The sequence below is a fragment of the Ctenocephalides felis genome, unplaced genomic scaffold (assembly GCF_003426905.1).
Source record: "Ctenocephalides felis isolate EL2017-DRISC unplaced genomic scaffold, ASM342690v1 CF-g0.4_SCAFFOLD_01170, whole genome shotgun sequence".
NCBI classification, from domain to species: domain Eukaryota; kingdom Metazoa; phylum Arthropoda; class Insecta; order Siphonaptera; family Pulicidae; genus Ctenocephalides; species Ctenocephalides felis.
In genome coordinates, this window is record NW_020537324.1 from 5,710,666 (window position 1) to 5,731,050 (window position 20,385).

The 20,385-nt window shown below is 29.9% G+C and overlaps 2 protein-coding genes and 1 pseudogene across 2 annotated transcripts in view; 1 reads left to right on the forward strand and 2 right to left on the reverse strand.

The window, feature by feature from the left end:
• The window catches only part of LOC113366088, an 11,559-nt gene extending 8,793 nt beyond the window's left edge, over positions 1-2,766 (reverse strand). Inside the window, exons 1-2 of the mRNA XM_026607640.1 lie at positions 1,953-2,766; positions 1,181-1,434 (exon numbers count right to left, since the gene is read on the reverse strand). Of these exons, the coding sequence (XP_026463425.1) occupies positions 1,181-1,434; positions 1,953-2,766 (1,068 nt within the window). The remainder of the gene's footprint in view (positions 1-1,180; positions 1,435-1,952) is intronic.
• Positions 2,767-3,742: 976 nt separating this feature from the next.
• LOC113366249 (juvenile hormone acid O-methyltransferase-like) lies at positions 3,743-4,394 on the forward strand. Its single transcript, XM_026607825.1, has 2 exons — positions 3,743-4,017; positions 4,128-4,394. Exons 1-2 carry the CDS (start codon positions 3,834-3,836, stop codon positions 4,355-4,357), a joined length of 414 nt encoding a protein of 137 aa, XP_026463610.1. The 5' UTR covers positions 3,743-3,833; the 3' UTR covers positions 4,358-4,394.
• A 7,151-nt stretch (positions 4,395-11,545) lies between these two features.
• On the reverse strand, positions 11,546-19,120 carry LOC113366247 (annotated as a pseudogene).
• Between the last annotated feature and the right edge of the window lie 1,265 nt (positions 19,121-20,385).

Consider the following 20,385-nt stretch of genomic DNA (forward strand, 5'->3'; position numbering starts at 1 on the left):
AACTTCGATGAATTTTTATAATTCAGCTGCTTATCGTAGCCCTACTTTATAAAAAAAAAAAATTTAAGTATTTTACTTAAGTGTGGACGTTAACTGTAATCAGTAGCTACCTACGAAACACTACCTAGAACTTACATGCTTACCTAGACATAGATTCTCACTAGAATCACTTACGCAGCGAAATCTTAAACTTCAATGAATTTTTATAATTCAGCTGCTTATCGTACTTTATCAAAAAAAATTATTTTAAATATTTTACTTAAGTGTGAACGTTAACTGTAATCAGTAGCTACCCACGAAACACTACACATAACTTACATATGTTTATATAGGCATAGATTCTGACTAGAATCACTTACGCAGCGAAATCTTAAACCTCGATGATTTTTTATAATTCAGCTGCTTATCGTAGCCCTACTTTATCAAAAAAAATAATTTTAAGTATTTTACTTAAGTGTGGACGTTAACTGTAATAAGTAGCTACCTAAGAAACACCACACATATGACTGCATACATATGAATATGAATTTAAATGCTATATAATTATGAAATAATGATTTTGTGTTTTTATGATTTTTATATCCTAAAATTTTACTCCTGCAGACTTATGAACAACATTCTCTCTCAATATATATTATAATTATCATAATAACAATAAAAGAACTTATAGAAATTATTATTTCTCTTACATCAGGAAGATATTTATTATCCAATGATCTTGAAACGACGCATCAATGGCCGTGTTGGTATTGAAGAGATTCAACTCTTATTAGATAAATCAATAAAAACAATAAAACTATGCCACTGACCTAGCACAAAACCCGAAGGCAGAGGCCACGATTTCATAATCTATATCAACTTTAAATTTATAAGAGGATTAATAACTCTTTTAAACTTGATTCATGTGATTTAATTATAACTTTCCACTCATAAGTAGTATAACAAATTATTTCAATTTTTGCATAAGTGATTTCCGATCTTGGGCGTAAATGACAATGAAGAAAATAAGCAAGGTTGAGATACTCAATGATAAATTTTATTTCTTTAAGTTAAATTGTGTTTTTCAAATTTTAATATTACAACATTGTCAAATTTTAATAAGAATAACATTTATACTTTCTAAGTACCAAAAAGTTATGCATAATTTTTATGTGGTTTGTGAAGATTCCTGCGTTAGTACCAGTTCTGGAATTTCTTCTCCCAGGGAAGATTCAGCATTATGGTCATATCTTTCCACTGTAAGAAGTAAAGTATAATCTCCAACAATCTCTCCATCTGGATCAGTCTCTGTACCAACACTTTGGGTTTCTACAACCCGATTTTCCATTTCCATTCTGACAACCTCATTAGCTGATGCAATTACATTTCTAGCCCTCTCGACTTGTTGTTCCATATATAGACGACTCTGATGTCTTCTCCGAGTTTCGTGCTCAACTGCTGGGATTTCATAATGGTGAAAAAAGTAAACCATTGAGTGTTCAATAAATAACCAGGATGCGGAGTAAGCCAAGTTATTATACTGTCCATGAAACTTGTAATGATAAGCGTAGAAAAGGAAGTGGTACATGTAGAAGAATCTAACCCAGTATCTTTTTGAAACTGTAGTGTTGCAACAAATGTTGTCAAATTGGTCAGCAATCCATATTACGACTATAACAAAAAACTAAGTGTGGAATTTTTGAAAAAATCGTACAATATCAACTCCATCCCCAGAAGTGCAAGAATTGCTGAAATCATGATGGAAAAGGGTATCGTGATCGGTGTGTTGTATTCCAAAACGTGCAATACGTCAACCAAGATTACGAAAAGTTGATGTTGAATAAATCTCAACAAAATTGATATAACAGCAGTAAAAAATAACATTAACATTAAAGCTACCACATAGGAAAAAGTTCCTCTCCACATTTTGTTGATCATAAAATATTCATCAGTGTTTGCATTTTTGATATAACCATTGGACCCATGGCTCCTTGCTACGTTTTTCAGGACGGACGTAAGGAAATCATCATATCCTAAATATTCTTCTATTAGGACACGTGACACAGTGCTTCCAAAACAATCGTCATTACTGGCATTGATAACAACACGTAGTACAGGGACATTGAATTTTTTTCGCAATTCATCGCTTAATCTCAACAATCCTTGCTCAATGGAATATTCGACTATGTGTTCACTTTTTAAGTTCTCTAGCAACAATTCGTTTATTATATTGGTCATATTTTGCAACACATTATTAGTATTATTACGAAAGCACGTGGTTTTCAAACCATGCGGATTCAGAGTATATCTGCTCCTGATTTTTGATGGATTTTTCTTAGTTTGAAACACTTTCATACACAAATCAGACAATTTTAGGTCACTGTCAGTTTCTTGTACATAAGATAAATCATCTGATAATTCCAATCGCAAAATACCAGTTTCTGGCCAATTTTTTACCACTGAATTCAAAGTTATTGCAGAATTTTTAGAGAATTGAAAGTGGATGTAAATGAGACTAAAGAAAGCCAGGAGAGCTTTTAGCAAAAGAAATATTTCTATTGTACGTCGCATAGTTTTTGGTATGGTTTTAGCGTACGTCATTGTTGCTCTCTGAAATATAGCTTGAAACAATCTGTCCCGCATATTAAATAAATATTCTCTATTATTATCAACATTTCTTGTTCGGTTTACACGATTTGCAATTGTTCTAGCTCGTCTTCGTCTATTACCTCGATGTGTACGCACAAGACCATGTCTTTCCAAGAAATTTTCATCAATGTCGTCCATCTTTCACTAACAATCTTTTACTGCGTAGTTTTTAGAAGTATCTTTTTTCAAATACATGAAATTTTAACCCAATGAGGAAAATATTTTAAATTATTAATAATTTATCAAGTTGATCGCATTTGTTATGTTTTTACTAATTGTGAAATGTCATTTACCAAATAAACAAATGAGTATTTTAACTTTTGACAATTATATTCGATATTTATTTTAAACCAAAACTAAGTCATTATACTGTAATTTTGAAATCATATGCAATATAGATTCTGTCAAAGATACTAATACGAAAATAATTTAACAAAGCCATTATTAATTGCTTAAGTGTTTTGTTTTTGATTTGTTTGGAAATTGAGCATCTAGTATGCAGGATAATTTTTAACACTTAAACAATTTTTTTTATAAATATTACTAATTTTATTTTAATGCTAATAACAATAATATATCTAACTATCGAATTGAATAAATAAAATCGATAAATCAACTTTTTTAAAATTGCAATATCAGTTACATCTCCTAAATAAAATTTGGTAACATTAGATAAAAATTAGAATAAATATATAATACAAAATGAAGGACAGTATATCCATTGAAATGATATCCTTATGATGATAATAAAATGAAATTTAAAATTACTATTATTTAAAATTATATAAAATTAAAATTTGTTACAAAAATATTAATGACTAATTAAAATATTCTTTACATTTTTAAGCATTTTTGATCAATTTGAAAAAAATAACAAATATGGCAATAGATATACATTATTTTATTTTATTAATTCATCAATTTTATCAATTCAATCAATTTAAAAAAAAATTCAAAGAAATATTGAATAATGGTACTTTTAATGGTCACACTGTTCATTATTTGTGTTATTGTTTCTTGATTTAAAAATTATGCAAAAATACTGGCTATTTTGTTAACAGTTGTAACTAAAATTAAAATAAATAAAATATTTTAATTTTTCTTCTAGAAGGGCAGCTAAAAACATCTACGACCTCCTTCTTCCCGGAGGCGACTGCCTCTTGGTTTTCCTTGCCCGGAATCCAATCTTCGACGTTTACCGGAGAATGGCTTCAAATCCTCGATGGGCTCCTTATATGAAGGATGCTGATCGATTTGTTTCACCATATCAGGACATTGAAAATCCCCACAAATTATTAAAACAACATCTAACTGATGCTGGATTCGAACAAATCCATTGCGAGACAAGAGACAGGGTGTTTGTTTTCGATGGAATCGATATTTTAAGCGGTAAGTAGAATTATAAAAAAACTAAAATAGACACAGAATAAAACTAAAAGTAATCGCTAAAATGTTACTATGAAGTATTTTGATGATTATTATTATTTATTCCTGTTCAGAATCTGTACGAGCAGTGGATCCTTTCAAATCTCGAATTCCAATTCACCAACATAACGAATATTTTCATGATTATTTTGAAATAGTCAGAAAAATGGGGTTTGTTGGAAAAACTGATAAAAATAATAACGAGTTTAAAGAAGATGATAGTTTAGATGGCGACATCAAGATCTATTCGCCATATACTTTACTTATTGCTCATGCAAGAAAATCATCACAAATAATAAAATAAATATAAGTTAAATATAATAAGTAGTTAAATCGGTCGCCAAAGGGATAAACAAGAATTATTATAATAAATTATTTTTAGTGACGTTATTTAATGTACTTATAAGTGCGTTAGTTATTAGTTCTATAAGATTTATTAACAAATACTATATATTAATTAATTATTAAATAATTAATTATAGTATATAATATTGATTTAAAATTAAAAAAAATTTAATAGTTTACAAAATTAAATTTAAACAATATTAATTAAAATTTTCTAGTAAATTTTTGAATTAAATATATATGATATATGAATAATATGAGCATTATAATCTAAAAATATATATATGGTGTATACCACAAAACTTCGTATTATAAATCTAGTTTTTAATATAATTAGATTAAATTTCTAAGAAAGAAAAAGTACAAATATTTATTTATCAATTTTGCTCAAGGCTAATCTAAAATTTAAATAATATTTGTCATGACAAAATATTTATATATTAATAACTCTAATTTATTTTTAATTATGACCTAATATATATTTATTCTTACTACTAACAGTATAACTGTGTTCTAGTATATATTATATTTATACATATGAATAAATATGATATTGTATGTTTTATTTATATATTTTTATAGAAAAAACGGTGACTTTTATACATGAACAGATTGGTTAAACGCGGTTAAAAAGTGGGCACAAAATCATAAAATAAAACCACTTGTACAAAAATATATAAAAACATTAAATTTTAATTTTTTGAATAAAACTATTGAATTGAACATATTCCAAATTAAAAACAGGTGTCGCTACTATTTTTACGGTAGAAAACTGAACCCAGTGCATGAAATGATCTTGACTAATAGATACTTGTTGATTCCATTCGTTTTTCAGCAGCTTTTTTTCTGGTATTTTTTTCAAGCATAGGTAAATTTCATATTCACTAATCACATTCCGTATTGTTCGGTATCTCCTGCAGCAATTATATTGACGTCGTAGTTCAGTTCCACGTGCTGCTTTTCGCTAAACTGGTCCAGTCTTCAATGTACGTGTCAATTCGAAAGAATTGTCAATTCAATTAGATCTAGAAGGCACGGTCTACATCACCACGTTTTAGGAGGAATTAACTCTTAATTACCAATGATAATGGTAAGTTTTATTAAACTTTAAAAATTTGGAAAAATACAAACGTGGTATGAGACTGGCTGGCGATATTAAAATATTTATACATCTAAAGATAAAGAAGAGCTTCTAAACTGTGATAAAAATTATTGAACAAAAAATTCTAAGGAAACACAAGACTGACATATGTTTGACGAGAATACTCATCAAACACAGTTAAATGTATCAATAATTTTTAAAAATCAATATTTACCTGTCTTTTACATCAGCAAAAGCTCTAAGTTTATTCAACGCGTGCGCAGCAGCCGCTTGCGCCGCCTGTGCCTCCTGCGGCGTTATATTCTGTGGATTATGCGGGCCAACTCCTGCTGCTGTGGCAATATCGCTTTCACTAAGAGCTGTTCCCAAATTATATCCCTCCTTATGATGGGATGCGCACTTTGGAGCTCCATTTTGGGCCGTTGGATAAACGTACTGGTAGTTTGTGTATGGATATGGTGGTGGTGGAAGTTGGGCGCAGAAAAGACGACGGAAGTTCAACTCGAGAAGTTCCAATTGGGCACCTGCTAATTCTCGAAGTAGTTCAACGCTGACGTGCACGTAGTAGTCAGGTCTGACCCGGCGCAGAGCTGCTGTAAGAGTCTCTAAGGTCTCTGCACGACGTCTTTGTAACTCGTACTGACTGAGTTATTGATGAAAATTAGAGGATAACATAAAACCTATATTGAATCTATTTTATTTCTCTTAAAATTCTTACGTGTATATATCTTGTTCATAAAACGACAGAAAATCGTATAAATCACAAAGTGTTAACGCCCAATGCTCGTAATCCTCAGGATGATCTCGTACGTTGTGATATCGTTTGGCAACTTTCAGCATTTCGTAAGTATGATTGAACAACGCTCTAGCAGCTGGAGCCGAGTCTATAATTTCTGCAGGTATCTTAAAAGAAAATTTATTTTCACAAAATAATAACAGAAAACTAAAAATTTTACCAAATAATAAAAAGTATTATGAATCAAATGAGTGTTACATATCACTAGTGATTTATTTTATTTTAATATTACCTTTCTCTCTATATTATGTATCCTCAACATTTCAAATATCAATTGCGGCTCTTGAGGTTGCTCACTTTCACCACTGGCCTTACCACTGGCAGCTTCAGGTTGCGCAGTGTTAGAGTTTTCAGCCTCGGAAGTTGCTGCCTGTGGTTGTTGTTTTGATTCTGCTTTCAGACCTAGTGGAAGACACATTCTATTGACTTTGTGTATAATATTACATAATAGTACAATTATATATTTTTAAAAGCAATTGGTGAAAGAAAGTAAGTGTAAATCATTTAGTAATATATTAACAATCAATATATTTATGTAAGGAAATTCCCCATTTGAACCCAAGGTTCAGATTGGTTATAAGAAACAAATAAAAAAAATCATTTAGTAGAAGATATAATGATGGTGTCGTAAGTAGCCAAAGTTGATTATTTGCTTTGGCATGTAAGTAAATATTTTAGTAAAGACCTCATAGACAGTCAGCCATTTCACGGATTATAAACTACAGGAGTTACATAATTTTGAAAACCTTTCCTAATACTAGGTTTATAGACTATATTAATTAGGCTTATAATTGATTAAAGAATTTCAAATTAATAGTAACTACAAAATCTTAAGCCTCTTGTTATTGTAACGATAAATTCCATTTTATTTACCTGTAGTACTTGCCCTGACTAAAGGTGGAATAGAACTGCTTAATTTCGTAATTTCATCTAATACATCTGCAACTATTCCCACTGGTGTTTTCTCGTAACTTCTGGATTTATCGTTAGCTGATTTTTGACCAGGTTTTGTCATCAACGTATCATCGCTAGTTGTTGAAGTAGGAGACTGATTAGTTTTTGATTCTTGGTTAGATTTTGCAGTGGTTTTACCGGAATTATTCAATGCCTCTGCGGGTGGAGCTAAAATAATTCATTCACATTCATTATAAAAAGCCATTTGAAAATAGTTTAATTTAAATATCTAAAGTTAATCATAAATTTTTATTTTATTTATTTATTTTTCTTATTAATAGGTGTGAAATGATGAATATGAATATATATATACCTTCTGCATTATGAATATTGGTCGACTGATAGGACATGATATCCTCTAAAACACTTGGATCATCTGAAAGGCCACAATCAGGAGTTGCATACATGCCAAATGCATCCAGGCTGTTGTGTGGAGCTATACTTAGACCAGAAATACGAGGTGGAGGCAAACTTACTTCAGAGCAGGCTTCGCAACATCCAGGTATGACTGTAGCTATAGTAATTGATAAAAAAAATATTTATAGAATCATTTTGAAATACTTCTATTAATAATGTTATTGCTTTTATTTATTGCCTATCAGTCGCGACAATGATTTGCAAACATACATTATTAGTTTTATGACCTAAGATTTAAATTTTTACCCGATTCTTCTTCATTAACTGTTGCTTGGCCGTTTGCAGCATTTGCTGCTGCGACTGCAGCATTTGTCATTGCGGCAACATCAGCTGAAGCATAATCTGCAGCAGTATGCATGGGCAAACGTACGCCCCATATAGCCTCGTCAGCACCTCTGCCTAGGGCTCTTTAAAAATAATAAAAAGAAAATTATATAAAATTTTAAATATTCGTGGTACATTAATTTTCGAGTTTTGGTAAATGTTATTTTCTGTTGTACCTCAGCAGTGCAAGTCGTGAATATGCAAATAATTCATTTCCATATCTAACCCACGAAGTAGCCAGGCGGCTATAGGTGTAATCTATTTTAGACAAAGCTGCCAAGTTGTGATCTGTTGGTTTTCTCGATTTCGTGATCCTTTCTAATCTATTTACAACAGTCCATGCAGCCATTAAATGATGTCTTGCATCCCTTTGAGGAAAAAAATAGTTAGCCAAAAGTGGTTGCATGTTAAATGCATGAAAATGTGCATCAATATTTTATCTACTTTACTTACATAAATCGACGTTCCCTTAAGAAATAATGCGCCAGTCGTTCAGCTTTTGATGCCCATCCTAGTGGATCATGATCTTGTAACTCCAAATGACGATTTAAGACGCAATGATGGTATATTACAAATTTGTCAATCATACCACGTTTATGATATATGTATCTGTAATAAAATAAATTTTAGTATCCAACAAGCATGATATATTTTTTATATTTTACCCAAGCATTTGCATGTTGTTTGTAGCTAATTTTTCCAACTTTCCACTTATGGAAAGATGTGCCTCAGCATCCACTTCGCTCGAGAACAAATCATCTGTGTTATAAAAAAGCGACGCAGATTTTCCACTCATGTGCAATCTGTTGTATATATTCTCAGCTTCTTGTAACAAAGCCTGGAAAATCAAAACAACTTTAATTCATTTATTAATAATATCAAATTTGATCATTCAATATCAATTATTATTTATTACCTGGGCGTAGTCTAGGTTTATTTCTTTCGAAATTAAGAGGTAGGCATAATGATTCATTATTCGTAAAATTAGAAATATGACTTCGATTCGCATTTGGTGGGGCCTGATCATCTGCAAGGCTGTTTCTAAGGTTGAAGAGGCTCCTGCAGAATCCATAAGGGTGGTCAGTAGTTTTGCTTCCTCGTAAAGTAATGCCGCCTAGATAAAACAAAATTTTTATAAGGGAGGAATAAATCGTGATAATATATATACAGAGATCAAATTTTTGAAATTACCTGCATTCCCAACAGTCTGCAATAATGATTATCTTTTGGTGTCATGCCTTGCAATCGGGCAACCAGGCGTCCAGTCATGGCATCAAACATTTCTTTGACTTCATGTTTGCTCCAGGCTAGTTTGGCGGCCTGGACACCTTCTGGACCATCCGCTGATAAATGAAAATTGGTAAAAATATTACTAAATTAGTAAAAAATAAATAGGATTGTTCAAGATATTTTGCAAATTTGTATATTGGATCTGCTGGATGCACCAAGGGGCTTGAAGCTACATAAACTTGGTAAAAAAATTACAGAGAATTTTTTTTATTGACATACTATTTTCATATCTCATTCAGGCAATGGGGCCTGGTATGGAACAATTTTCATATATACATATCATGAACATCTATTTGGTAAAATATCTAAATTAAAGAAAATCACGTGACCAATAACAAACGATTGAAACGATTTGACACTTCGAATACATTTTTATAACCTCAAAAATTCAAGTACCTATATATTTTTTTTAAATAGATTGCAAATTTAAATTAAAATATAATATTGATTGTATTATGAATAATAATAGTAGTAGTAGTAGAAAAAAAACTGCGTTCCATGACTACATAAACTTCTGCAAGTATGAATTTTCAATTTAATTTCTATTTTGACAATATAGAACTTATCTTATTTCCCAAACACAAATATGTTTTATAAATGATTATATTTAATGAATCATATGATAATTACCTATGGGTATATTGACTCCTTTTTCCTTAATCAAAGCTTTTGTGTTCTCAAATTGCTGATGAATATCCTCAAAAAATATTTCGTCCATTTTTGACAATTACCGATTTTTTTGCTGTAGCGCACATTCGAAATTTTTTTTGTAACAACTATTTTTCCTTTTTAGGCGATTTCATACATAAATGTGTAATTTAAGACGTTTAGTGAAAAACAGATATTGATAATTTTAATTCGTTGTGCCAATTTAATATTTTTCATTTGTTTCAAAAACTACTCTATGTGTGGTGAAGTTGGCGTTATTAAATTTCAAAATAATAATCAATGTTGATAGTAAAAAAAACTATGTGTGAGTGAAATTTTGCCTTAAGGCAAGTTGCAAGAAGTTTCTAATATGTGTAAATTATCGGCTCTAATCAATAAAAATCCAGGATTAAAAAAAATTGAAATTTGGACGATAAAACTTTAAAAATTTGACGGAATCCATTATTACAAATTTTCATGAGTATTTTTAGTTGTCTCAATTTATTAATACTTAATTTAACAATTAAATAATTAATTAGCAATAACAGCACGTCTCAAAATCGATATTTCATGAGTCAAATAAAAAATGTTTTGGTTTGAATATTTCTTTTATTCGTTTTAAAAAAATGAATGTACATAAATAACAAATATTTAATTTACAATGAAATGGAATATAAATGATTTAACAACTATATACAAATAAATGATAAAAATGGTTGTAATCTCAATGGCACATGAAATTAATTATACGATCTAATTAGCTACAAAACAGTTGTATATATATACTGAATTTATATAAATGTTTTTGTATATAAATTATTGACACGACATGATAAATTAGATTTATAACGAGAAAATTGGCTAAAAATATACTATATCAGACTTTTTCAATGCTTTGACACAAATTTTATATCGATAGATTGATAAAAAATCTATAAATTTAATATTATTGCGGATCTAAAACTAATAAAGAAATATTTTTTGGTTATTATAGGTTTGCACATATTTGTATATATAAAATAAATTTAATATTTTGATATATAAAATATATTGGATTATTCATATTGGTAATGAATGGACCGATAAACAAACAGTAAATACTTTTTCAAAGAAATTAAAATATTTAATTTCAAAATTGTAATAAATAATTATTAATGGAAAACCGTCAATAATGAAAATTTCGTTCATTTATTAATATTTTTTTAATTTTTTCGTTTCTGTAATGTTATACTAGTTTTTTGCTTTGAATTATCAAAGAAAATATATAACAAAGTTCTAAGTGATATTTATTAAATAAATCTAAAATATTATACTAAAAACATCATAATTAAATAAATTATTGATTGAGTAATAAAATTGAACATATTTGCATTTAGTCAAAATTCGTTATTGAAAAATATTTCTCAATAATAGTTTATAATAAAAAATAACAAATTACTTCCTAATTTCTGATTCAGTTCAATTTTGAATCGATTTCTATGAATGGAAAAAATATTTATTGCATCTTATATTACGTATCAGATCCTTATTATTTGTGAAATATCAATATAATATACTTGCAAATGATTGGCTGTTTTTACATAACATTTAGAGAGCTGCAGTTCAAAGTCATTGTTTCAAGCATTTTCATCCGAACTGCTGTTATGATATGGTTTGCAATCAAAAGACATATGCATTTTGACACTATCCTGTTTCTTCAATTTGTAGGTTATAGAATTATTTCTTGGTTTACGTTTGTTAAAATGTCTTTCGACCCATTTTAACATTGTTACAACTGAATCTGTAGAAGGCAATCGGCGTTCAGCAGAGGTTTTGATGATGTTTGATGATGCCACTCGGAAAGTAGCTGCCATACCTTTCAGGGCCTGGAAATTGAGAAAATTGACTTAGATTTAGAACTAAATCCTTATAAGAAATAGATTGTCAAAACATAATCTAAATTGGAGCACAGATTCTGGAAGTAGCAAGAATTGTGTGAGATTAGAAAAGTGAGGAATTATTGTCAATATCACAAATATTTCGAAACTATAATTTTTTATATACCTGCATGGCATCTTCATCAGTAACATCATCTCCTGCGTATATAATTTTAATTCTTTCGCTCCAATCTACACCAAACGCAGTTCGCAAAATGTAAATTGATGCACGACCTGATGAAAATAATTAAATGAATTATTTTCGCAATATTCAGTTTAAAATCGTATTCATAGAATCAGAAAAAAATAATGAAATTGAATTCAAACTAGATCAATTTTTACCTTTGTTCCATTGTACTGGTGGTTTCGCTTCTATAGCACAATGGGCATTTGCAGCAGTGAATCCAGACTTCTCGATCAACTGTCTTGCTTGTTGAATCATACTCTGTCTAGCATACAATGGTGTCTCTCGATAATGGAATGTAAGCATTGCACCTTTATTTTCAACCCAAGCGCCATCTCTACACACCTGTGAAAATAATTACTTGAAACATAAACCATTTCTATACTAGGCACTTCGATCTAGTTACTTTACCTGTTCTTGTAAAGACTGCAGCAAATTGCTTACTTTCTTCTCATACTCAATAGGCATTGGATGAACAAACATACTTCCATCAGGATGTAGAATTTCTAAACCATGATTTCCTGCATAAGTTATGCCTTCTATTCCAACCATCTGTTTTACATTTTCAACATTACGTCCTGAAACTATAGCAACATATACATCGGGCATGTTGGATAGACGTTGAATCACGTGTTTGGTTTCAGGTGGAAGTGTTGCCAAATCTGGATGGGGCGCAATTGGAGCCAAAGTACCATCGTAATCCAGAAGCAATGCTAATTTGTCATTTGCACCAATGTATCTAACAGGATGATAAAAATAAAAATGTGAACTTTTGCATTACTAAAATTTATTTTGCTGCTTTGTTTTTATTACTTTGACAAGTAATCATCAAAATCATCAATGGTAACTGGTTGCATGGTGGTAGCTCCAACTTCATCACGTTCTTCTTCCAAAGAGTCCATTGCTTTGAGGAAAGATCTCATCCAATGGTTGACATCATGAACTTTTTCTCTTCTACGCAGATGGTTCATTCTCATTGTTCTTTCATCTTCAGGCATCGTCAAGGCTCTAAAATTATAGGATAATTGTAACTTCATCAATAAAAAGATATTTGATATCTAATACCTGTGAATTACTCTAGCAGCTTCGTCTATTTCATAAGGATTGCAAACGAGTGCTTCATGCATCATCTCTCCAGCTCCGGCAAATGGAGATACCACCAAAACTCCGGGCGGCCTCCGGATTTGGCAAGCACAAACTCTTTAGCCACTAAATTCATTCCATCTCTTAATGGAGTTACTAAAGCCACTGCTGCATCTCGGTAGAAAGCAGCCAACTTATCTTGACCAACGCAACCATAAATATATCTAAAAAAATCACTTTATCAAAACTTATTCTCTATTTTATTATGATAGTTTAATTTATTAATAGATAAATAAATTAAATTATTTACCTGATTGGTGACCAATTGGGCGTCGTGAAGCGACCATTGATTCTTCCAACAAGTTGATCCATTTCTTCTTTCAAATCTTGATATTCTCTTACATCAGTTCTTGATGGCACAGCAATTTGTAAAAGCACAACCTAAAGGTAAAAAAAAACTTAGGCCAAAGCATTTAAAATTTGTTTGATATCTATAATTGTTAGTAAATTTTTATATTGAATCCACAATGTTCATATTCAATCGATAACTTTGCATGTGTCTGTATCCATATCGTGTCGTTTGCAGTTTTCTCAAGGCGAAATTTTATTTACATTAGCCAAGTTGATAACTATTGTGAATCCTTATGTTGTTATTAATCCATATGAGATATAGATAGTATACACAGTACGATAACCCCTTTAAACTTGAAGGAACTGATAAGAGAAGTCTACCCTAATTAAAATCGCACACATGACTTCCTTCTAGAAGATGATAACAGTTTAATGTGTGCGCTCAATTACGCAATTTTAAAATTTGCTATTTATAATTGATTTATGTTTTGGTCAAATTATTTCGATATGCACGTGACGATTGTCTCTTTGAGTTCAAATACACACACCATACATTTGAAAATAAATGCATTGATATCATACCTTCTCCTGGTGCTCTGGATACTTCTCCATCAGCATTTCGAAGGCTTTCAATCTATTCACAAGTCCCTTCGTATAATCTAATCTATCAACTCCTAAAACGATTCTTGGATTCGTCTGCATCAACGTAGGAGCAGTTTCAGCAAGTGTGACAAATCTTTCGAAAGGAATACCAATTGGCAAAGGACGTATACGAACAGTTCTGCCTCCATGTTCTACTAACAAATTTTTACGGTCAACTCTGCAACCTAAATTTCTTTGGCAACAATCGACGAAGTTTAGACAATAATCTTGGATGTGGAAGCCGATCATATCACAACCTAAGAAAAAGAAATATTAAATAATATATGCATGAATGAATATATATTATAATTAGAATAATGAACTTACCAGCATTCCTTGCAAGATTTCATCTGACCAAGGAAAAAGTCTAAAGATGTCCCATGGTGGGAATGGAATGTGTAGGAAGAAGCCTAGTTTGCATGGCAAATCATTTTCTTCAGCAGCCTAAATTTTATAAAAATTAATATCAATATTTTATAATAAAATAAGTCAATTCTTGCTTGTTATAACATTAAAAATATGGTTTTATTACTCGCCTGCCTCAACCAATTGGCAGCCAACATCAAATGATAATCATGAATCCACACAAGTGGAGCACCTCCATGAGAATGTCCATTAGTGTGACCATTTTCTGAGCCATTTCCATTGGTATGCACACCATTTCCAGTTTCTTCTCTTAGGATTTCCAAGGCTTTGACAGTTTTTGCTGCAAATTCTTGGTTGACACGAACATAGGATACCCAATGGTCTGCGCAGAAAGTGGCTCTATCTGGCATGGAATGAAATAGAGGCCAAAAGGTTCCATTGCAACAGCCGTTGTAGTAGGAATCGAAAATGTCTCGGTCCACATGGACAGCCACAACCTTGGGAATAAATAAATAATGATAATTGGCTTATATGTATTGTTGCAGCAATGCCCACGAAAGGCGATTTGCCATTAGGGTTGTATTTGAGACTTTTAACTTCAAGTGAAAATTTATCACACTGCTTGATATCGAGCTGGCGGAGGTTGGGATCGAACCCGATAATAATTTAGCTTGATGATAATTAATTTTTCATTGAGAAGTTTACTTCAGTTGATGGTTGATAATGTCCAAAATGTGCAAAAAAATATTCTTCTGTTAACATCATTTTATTACATCGCACGCGACTTTGTTGTCACATTAATAATTAATTAGTTTATCGTTTCTTGAATTTGACCTAATTTTTAATCGATAAAGTTAGAGTCGGTAAACTTTATAAAAGCAGAAAAAAAAAATTATTTTGAGAAAAAAAAAATGATAATGATTAAAATAATACATTACAGTTACTAAGCTGAAGGAATATTTAGTACGCAGAATTGCGCAATTGAAAAATGAATATCAGATCTGATAATAATTGTTTAAAAACAGCTGAATAAAAAAATACAATATATATATATATATATATATATATATATATATATATATATATTATATATATATAGTATAGTTAAGAACGTTAAAGCATTTTTCATAGTAGATTTGTTACTTTCTATATTCTTTTTAAGCTAAAAGTAACTTCGTTAATTGAAATAAAAATATAAGCAAGTTATAAATATAAGTGATCATTAAATGAGTTTTGGAAAATTAGATATATTTTACCTAATATATTAATTGTAGTTATTTATCATATTCAGAGTACGTTATTTTTTATACCATTTTCTGATAAAAGTGGGATTAATACTGAAAATAAAGTATAAATATAAATGGTTATTCAAAAAGTTTTAATAGATATAGCTATATTATTTAACAAAAACAAATTTTGAAAAGGATATATTCATGTATATACATAACAAAAGTAGTGTACACAATTTTTTACATTTGTTTTTTTTATGATAATGTCAATTCCTGGGAAAAATTATCGAGACTAGTAATAACTAAGTAAATTGGTGAATCAAATATTTCTAAAAATGCATAGTTTCTCATATTAGAACGCTTCCAAATTTTCAAAAAAATATTTAAGACCAACATTAGCTAACAAGGAGAACCTTAAGTTTGCTCATGTAGGATTTTAATAAAATTTTGCAAAAACACGAGGTTGAAGGATTTTCTTAAAATATTATTGGCCTGAGCAATAACAAGTACGTTGATCCTATTTATAAAAATTATTTAAAAAATAAAAAATTAGACCGTTATGATCGATTAAAAATAATATTTATTGATGGAAATTGTATTTCTCTTTGAAAAATAATTCAAAATTATTAATTTTTCAAAAATTATTGATGGGTAGTCCACCCACTACGAGGACAATATGCAAAAGGGCGTTCTAGCTGCCTGTCCTGGATATTAAGTTTGACCAAATAATTTTATCTAATGAATCAATTTGTTGCAGATGATTTCTAAGTAATTTATTAAGATTAAACAAACTAAATGTCATTCCTGCGATGTCATTGCTACAAAAGTAGTATCTCAACAATTCGTCACTGACCTATGACATTCGCTTCCGAACAATACATTAGGACACTTAGCAAACTTACAAACGATTCACTCGTTATCAGTAAATTCTATACAATTTACAACAGTATTAGTTTATTAAGAATTTATAATCAGAATTGTTTACACCCGCGTACGTGACAAGTTTTGTCATTTATACTATTTCAAAAACGATTTTTTCGATTCGAATCGACGTGTGGAACACAAACATACGTATTTCACATGATAAAGATACTGAACTAGTTTTAACAACTTTGGATCCGAGATAAAAGCATTATTGTATAATCTGGGATAATAGATTACCTAAAGCTAACAAAAACATCTAGCTATTTATCTGGCATATATTCTGGGGCGATAGCGAATGAGCAAACAAATTTCCTAATTTAAGAAAAAGGAGATCTTAAATAAAAGCTCAATCGAGATAATTAGAAATTGACATATATAAATAAATTTGAGGTCCAAAAAATTGCGAATATTTATATGTACTCGCCAACATTTTAATTATTTTGTTCTGCCAGATTTCCAAGATTTCATCGAAAACGGTTGGTCGTACCTTAAAAGAATGAGCAAAACGATTTACAATAAAATTACGAATGAGGCTATAATTTTTATATGGTATGTGCCTTCATATAATATCTATTAACCTTCTATAATTTCTTCTGAGAATTTTTCCTTATAGAAATTTTGCTGGATTTTCTCAAAAAACACTAGTGCAAAATGATGGTACAACAGAAATATTTGCAATGCAATTGTAAATAAAATGATTTAGAAATTGTTCGATGTCTGCATATAATTTTTCTAAGAATTGTCCAAAATTTTCCTACATTATAGCAGTTCTGTTCGATTTTGTAAAAGAAATTCAGATAACAATTACTTTGGCATATTGCTTCCAATTCTAAAATATATTATTGTTTTACCTTTTTCGAAAGTAATCCTGCAGTAGGAGTTTTATCATCAGGGTCGGACTCCGGAATTTTTTCATCCGGATTATCCAAATGAATTCCGGGCCATCCTACCCATACACCTCGTCCTTTTATTACTACTGGAGATACTGCTGTTACTAAACCTCCAGCACTAAAATATAAATGAAAAAAAATTATTAAAAATCATTTCTATAAAAGAATAAATGAAAAGATATTCAAAGTGTTTCCAGAAATATAAAAAGAAGTCTAGATCTACTAAATGTTACATGTGATTTTATTAAAAAAATTAAGGGCGGTTTATACTGAGCTTTACCTAATTTTTCTAGCAATGTGGATATAAAAATATTTAAAAAAATTAAATTAACATAAAATTATTATTATATCATATATCACAAACATGATACTCTAGCAATGTTTACTTATATGTATGTACTATCATATAATATTTTAAATTTATGATACGTGAGTGCAAATACTTAAAATAAAAATTTAGCACATGATATCACTTATCAGGAATCGTGTTAAGTAACTAATATGAATGTAACTATAAAATTTCCATTTAGTTTGAATGATATGATAGAAAATTGAAGAGTTATTTTCCTAATCGATCAATAAATTAATCTAATATATTAGAAATTTAAAATGTTGATTGCTATTTTATGAAAAAAGTTCTTTTATATGCGTAAAGTTTAATTTCTCAAGGAATAGAAAACTATTTTTTTGAATCATCAATTTAAAAATACTATTTGCAAAAACAATATCGAATTTTCTGCAAATTTAATAAATCAAATATATATATTATTTTAGTTTATACTATGAAACTTCTGCAGACTGGTTTTTATCGATCAGACTAGTTTATCAATATATTCTGAATTATTTTATAAGTGCTAAATAACTTTTGTTTTTGATAAGATATAGTCACAATAACTACTTGAAATTTTTAATAAATACATATTTGTAAATAAATAATCTTATTATCATTCCTAACCCAGCTAAGGTGATTGAGTAGTCAACTTTTAACATTTTTCAAGATTAATTTGAAATCCTAAAAGAAAATATATTAAAATTAAAACGTTTAACATAGAATATTGGTATACTAAAGAAAACTAAAAAAATAACAAAATAAATATTTATAATTTAATTATAAATTTTATTTATAATTAAAAATTGTGCAAATTAGTACTATTTTGTTAATAGTAAACTAGTACTAAATTCTGCCGGGAAACAAATTAGTCTCTAATAAATCTTTTTTTACATTTTTTAAATAAACTTATATATATACAAAAAATATGAAATTCTAATCAATTCTGATGGTTGAATCTAAATAACCAGAAACCATAGTTGACAATAAAAAAATCATTCCAAGTTGAAATATCTCATTCTGCATTGCGCACTCAAAAGAAAAAATCTGATAAAAATTTAGCAAATTTGCAGACAACCATTGGGTTGCCTGGGTGCCATCTTCAAGAACGCAGTGCTATTTAGGTTCTAAAATAAAAAAAAACAGTATCTACTTTTCTTACCTGGCTTTCCTCTCCAAAGCTCCAGTCTTCTGATTCCTGACCAGAACGAAGGGCAAGCGATTCGACACCACGATCATACTTCCCTTAGACACAAGACCACCCCCATCATCGGACATTCTCGTCCTACGCCAACCTAAGCAGATTCCAAAACTTCTATTACACGAAAATTCAGGAAAGAAATAGTCTACAACACGTGTTCTTTATTGACACTGAATTGCCGGTGCAAATAAATGCATCGAGACGATTCGAATCGATAACCGATGATAGATTGATTGACAACGTATCAATGAGCACAATTGGTAGTAATGGATAGAGATTTTTCTAGAATGGTAAAAGTTCACTTTGAACAAAGTTTTGGGAGCACCCTGGTGTTGTCACACAGTTGACACAAAACTTTCACCAAAAAGGATAAATGGACACTTTTGGAAAAATCAACAAAATTTTTATTGGGCACTGACTAATTGAGTTGGTTCTAAAACAAATGGTGTGTTGTTGGTTGTCGGGTTACCAAGACTCTAAAAAATATTTGGCTGTGTCTGTTACTACTTTTTCCCAAAAATTCGGGACAAATTCACTTTCTGAATACGCACTATGTGAACTCTCGTGATCTAGTGCAGCACTGATGATCACAAATCTTAGTTAAATATTGTAATCGTCCCGGCGTCTGCTCTGTATCTTTGTGTTAGTAATATGATTTGTTTTATTTATTTATTGCGTGAATTATTTGATTGTATTTGTTACAAAGACAAAAGTCTTATCACTAATATATGTTAAAATACTAATAGACATATCATTCTGAAGTACAGCATACTTTGGTGGAGTGAAGATTGTGCAAATAGTTGAAGGATAGTGTTTAATAGAAATTTCATGGATTTATTCTTAAAATCTCTTTTTCTAGAAACTTGCTCTTTTGATGTTAAATTTGAGGGAACTAAATCAAATAAAAAAAGTAGAATTTCTAAATTTCTGAAACTCATATTTTTTTTGTTACAATTTATTTTTGTTAATCAAGATTTAATGTCTTATTTACAAAATGATATGAGCAAAAAAATACAAAAATACAAAAAATGCAATAAATTGAATATAAATGAAAAAAAACGCAGTTACGCAGAATTTGTTCTGGCACCTTTGAATTATGTTTATGTTAGATTTGCAAGAGCAACCCCATAGTTCGATTCCATAAGTCCAAATGGGCACTATGATAGTTTTGTACAGAAGTACCTTGCTATCGAGAAAGATTTCAGATTTCAAACTCATAATATAAATTATATAGGAGATTCCTTGCGCCAATTGTATATTTTGAATTTTTTACAAAGACAATATTTTATCACAAATATATCCGAAAAATCTGCCAAAGCCAAAGTGAAAAAATGCAGATTTT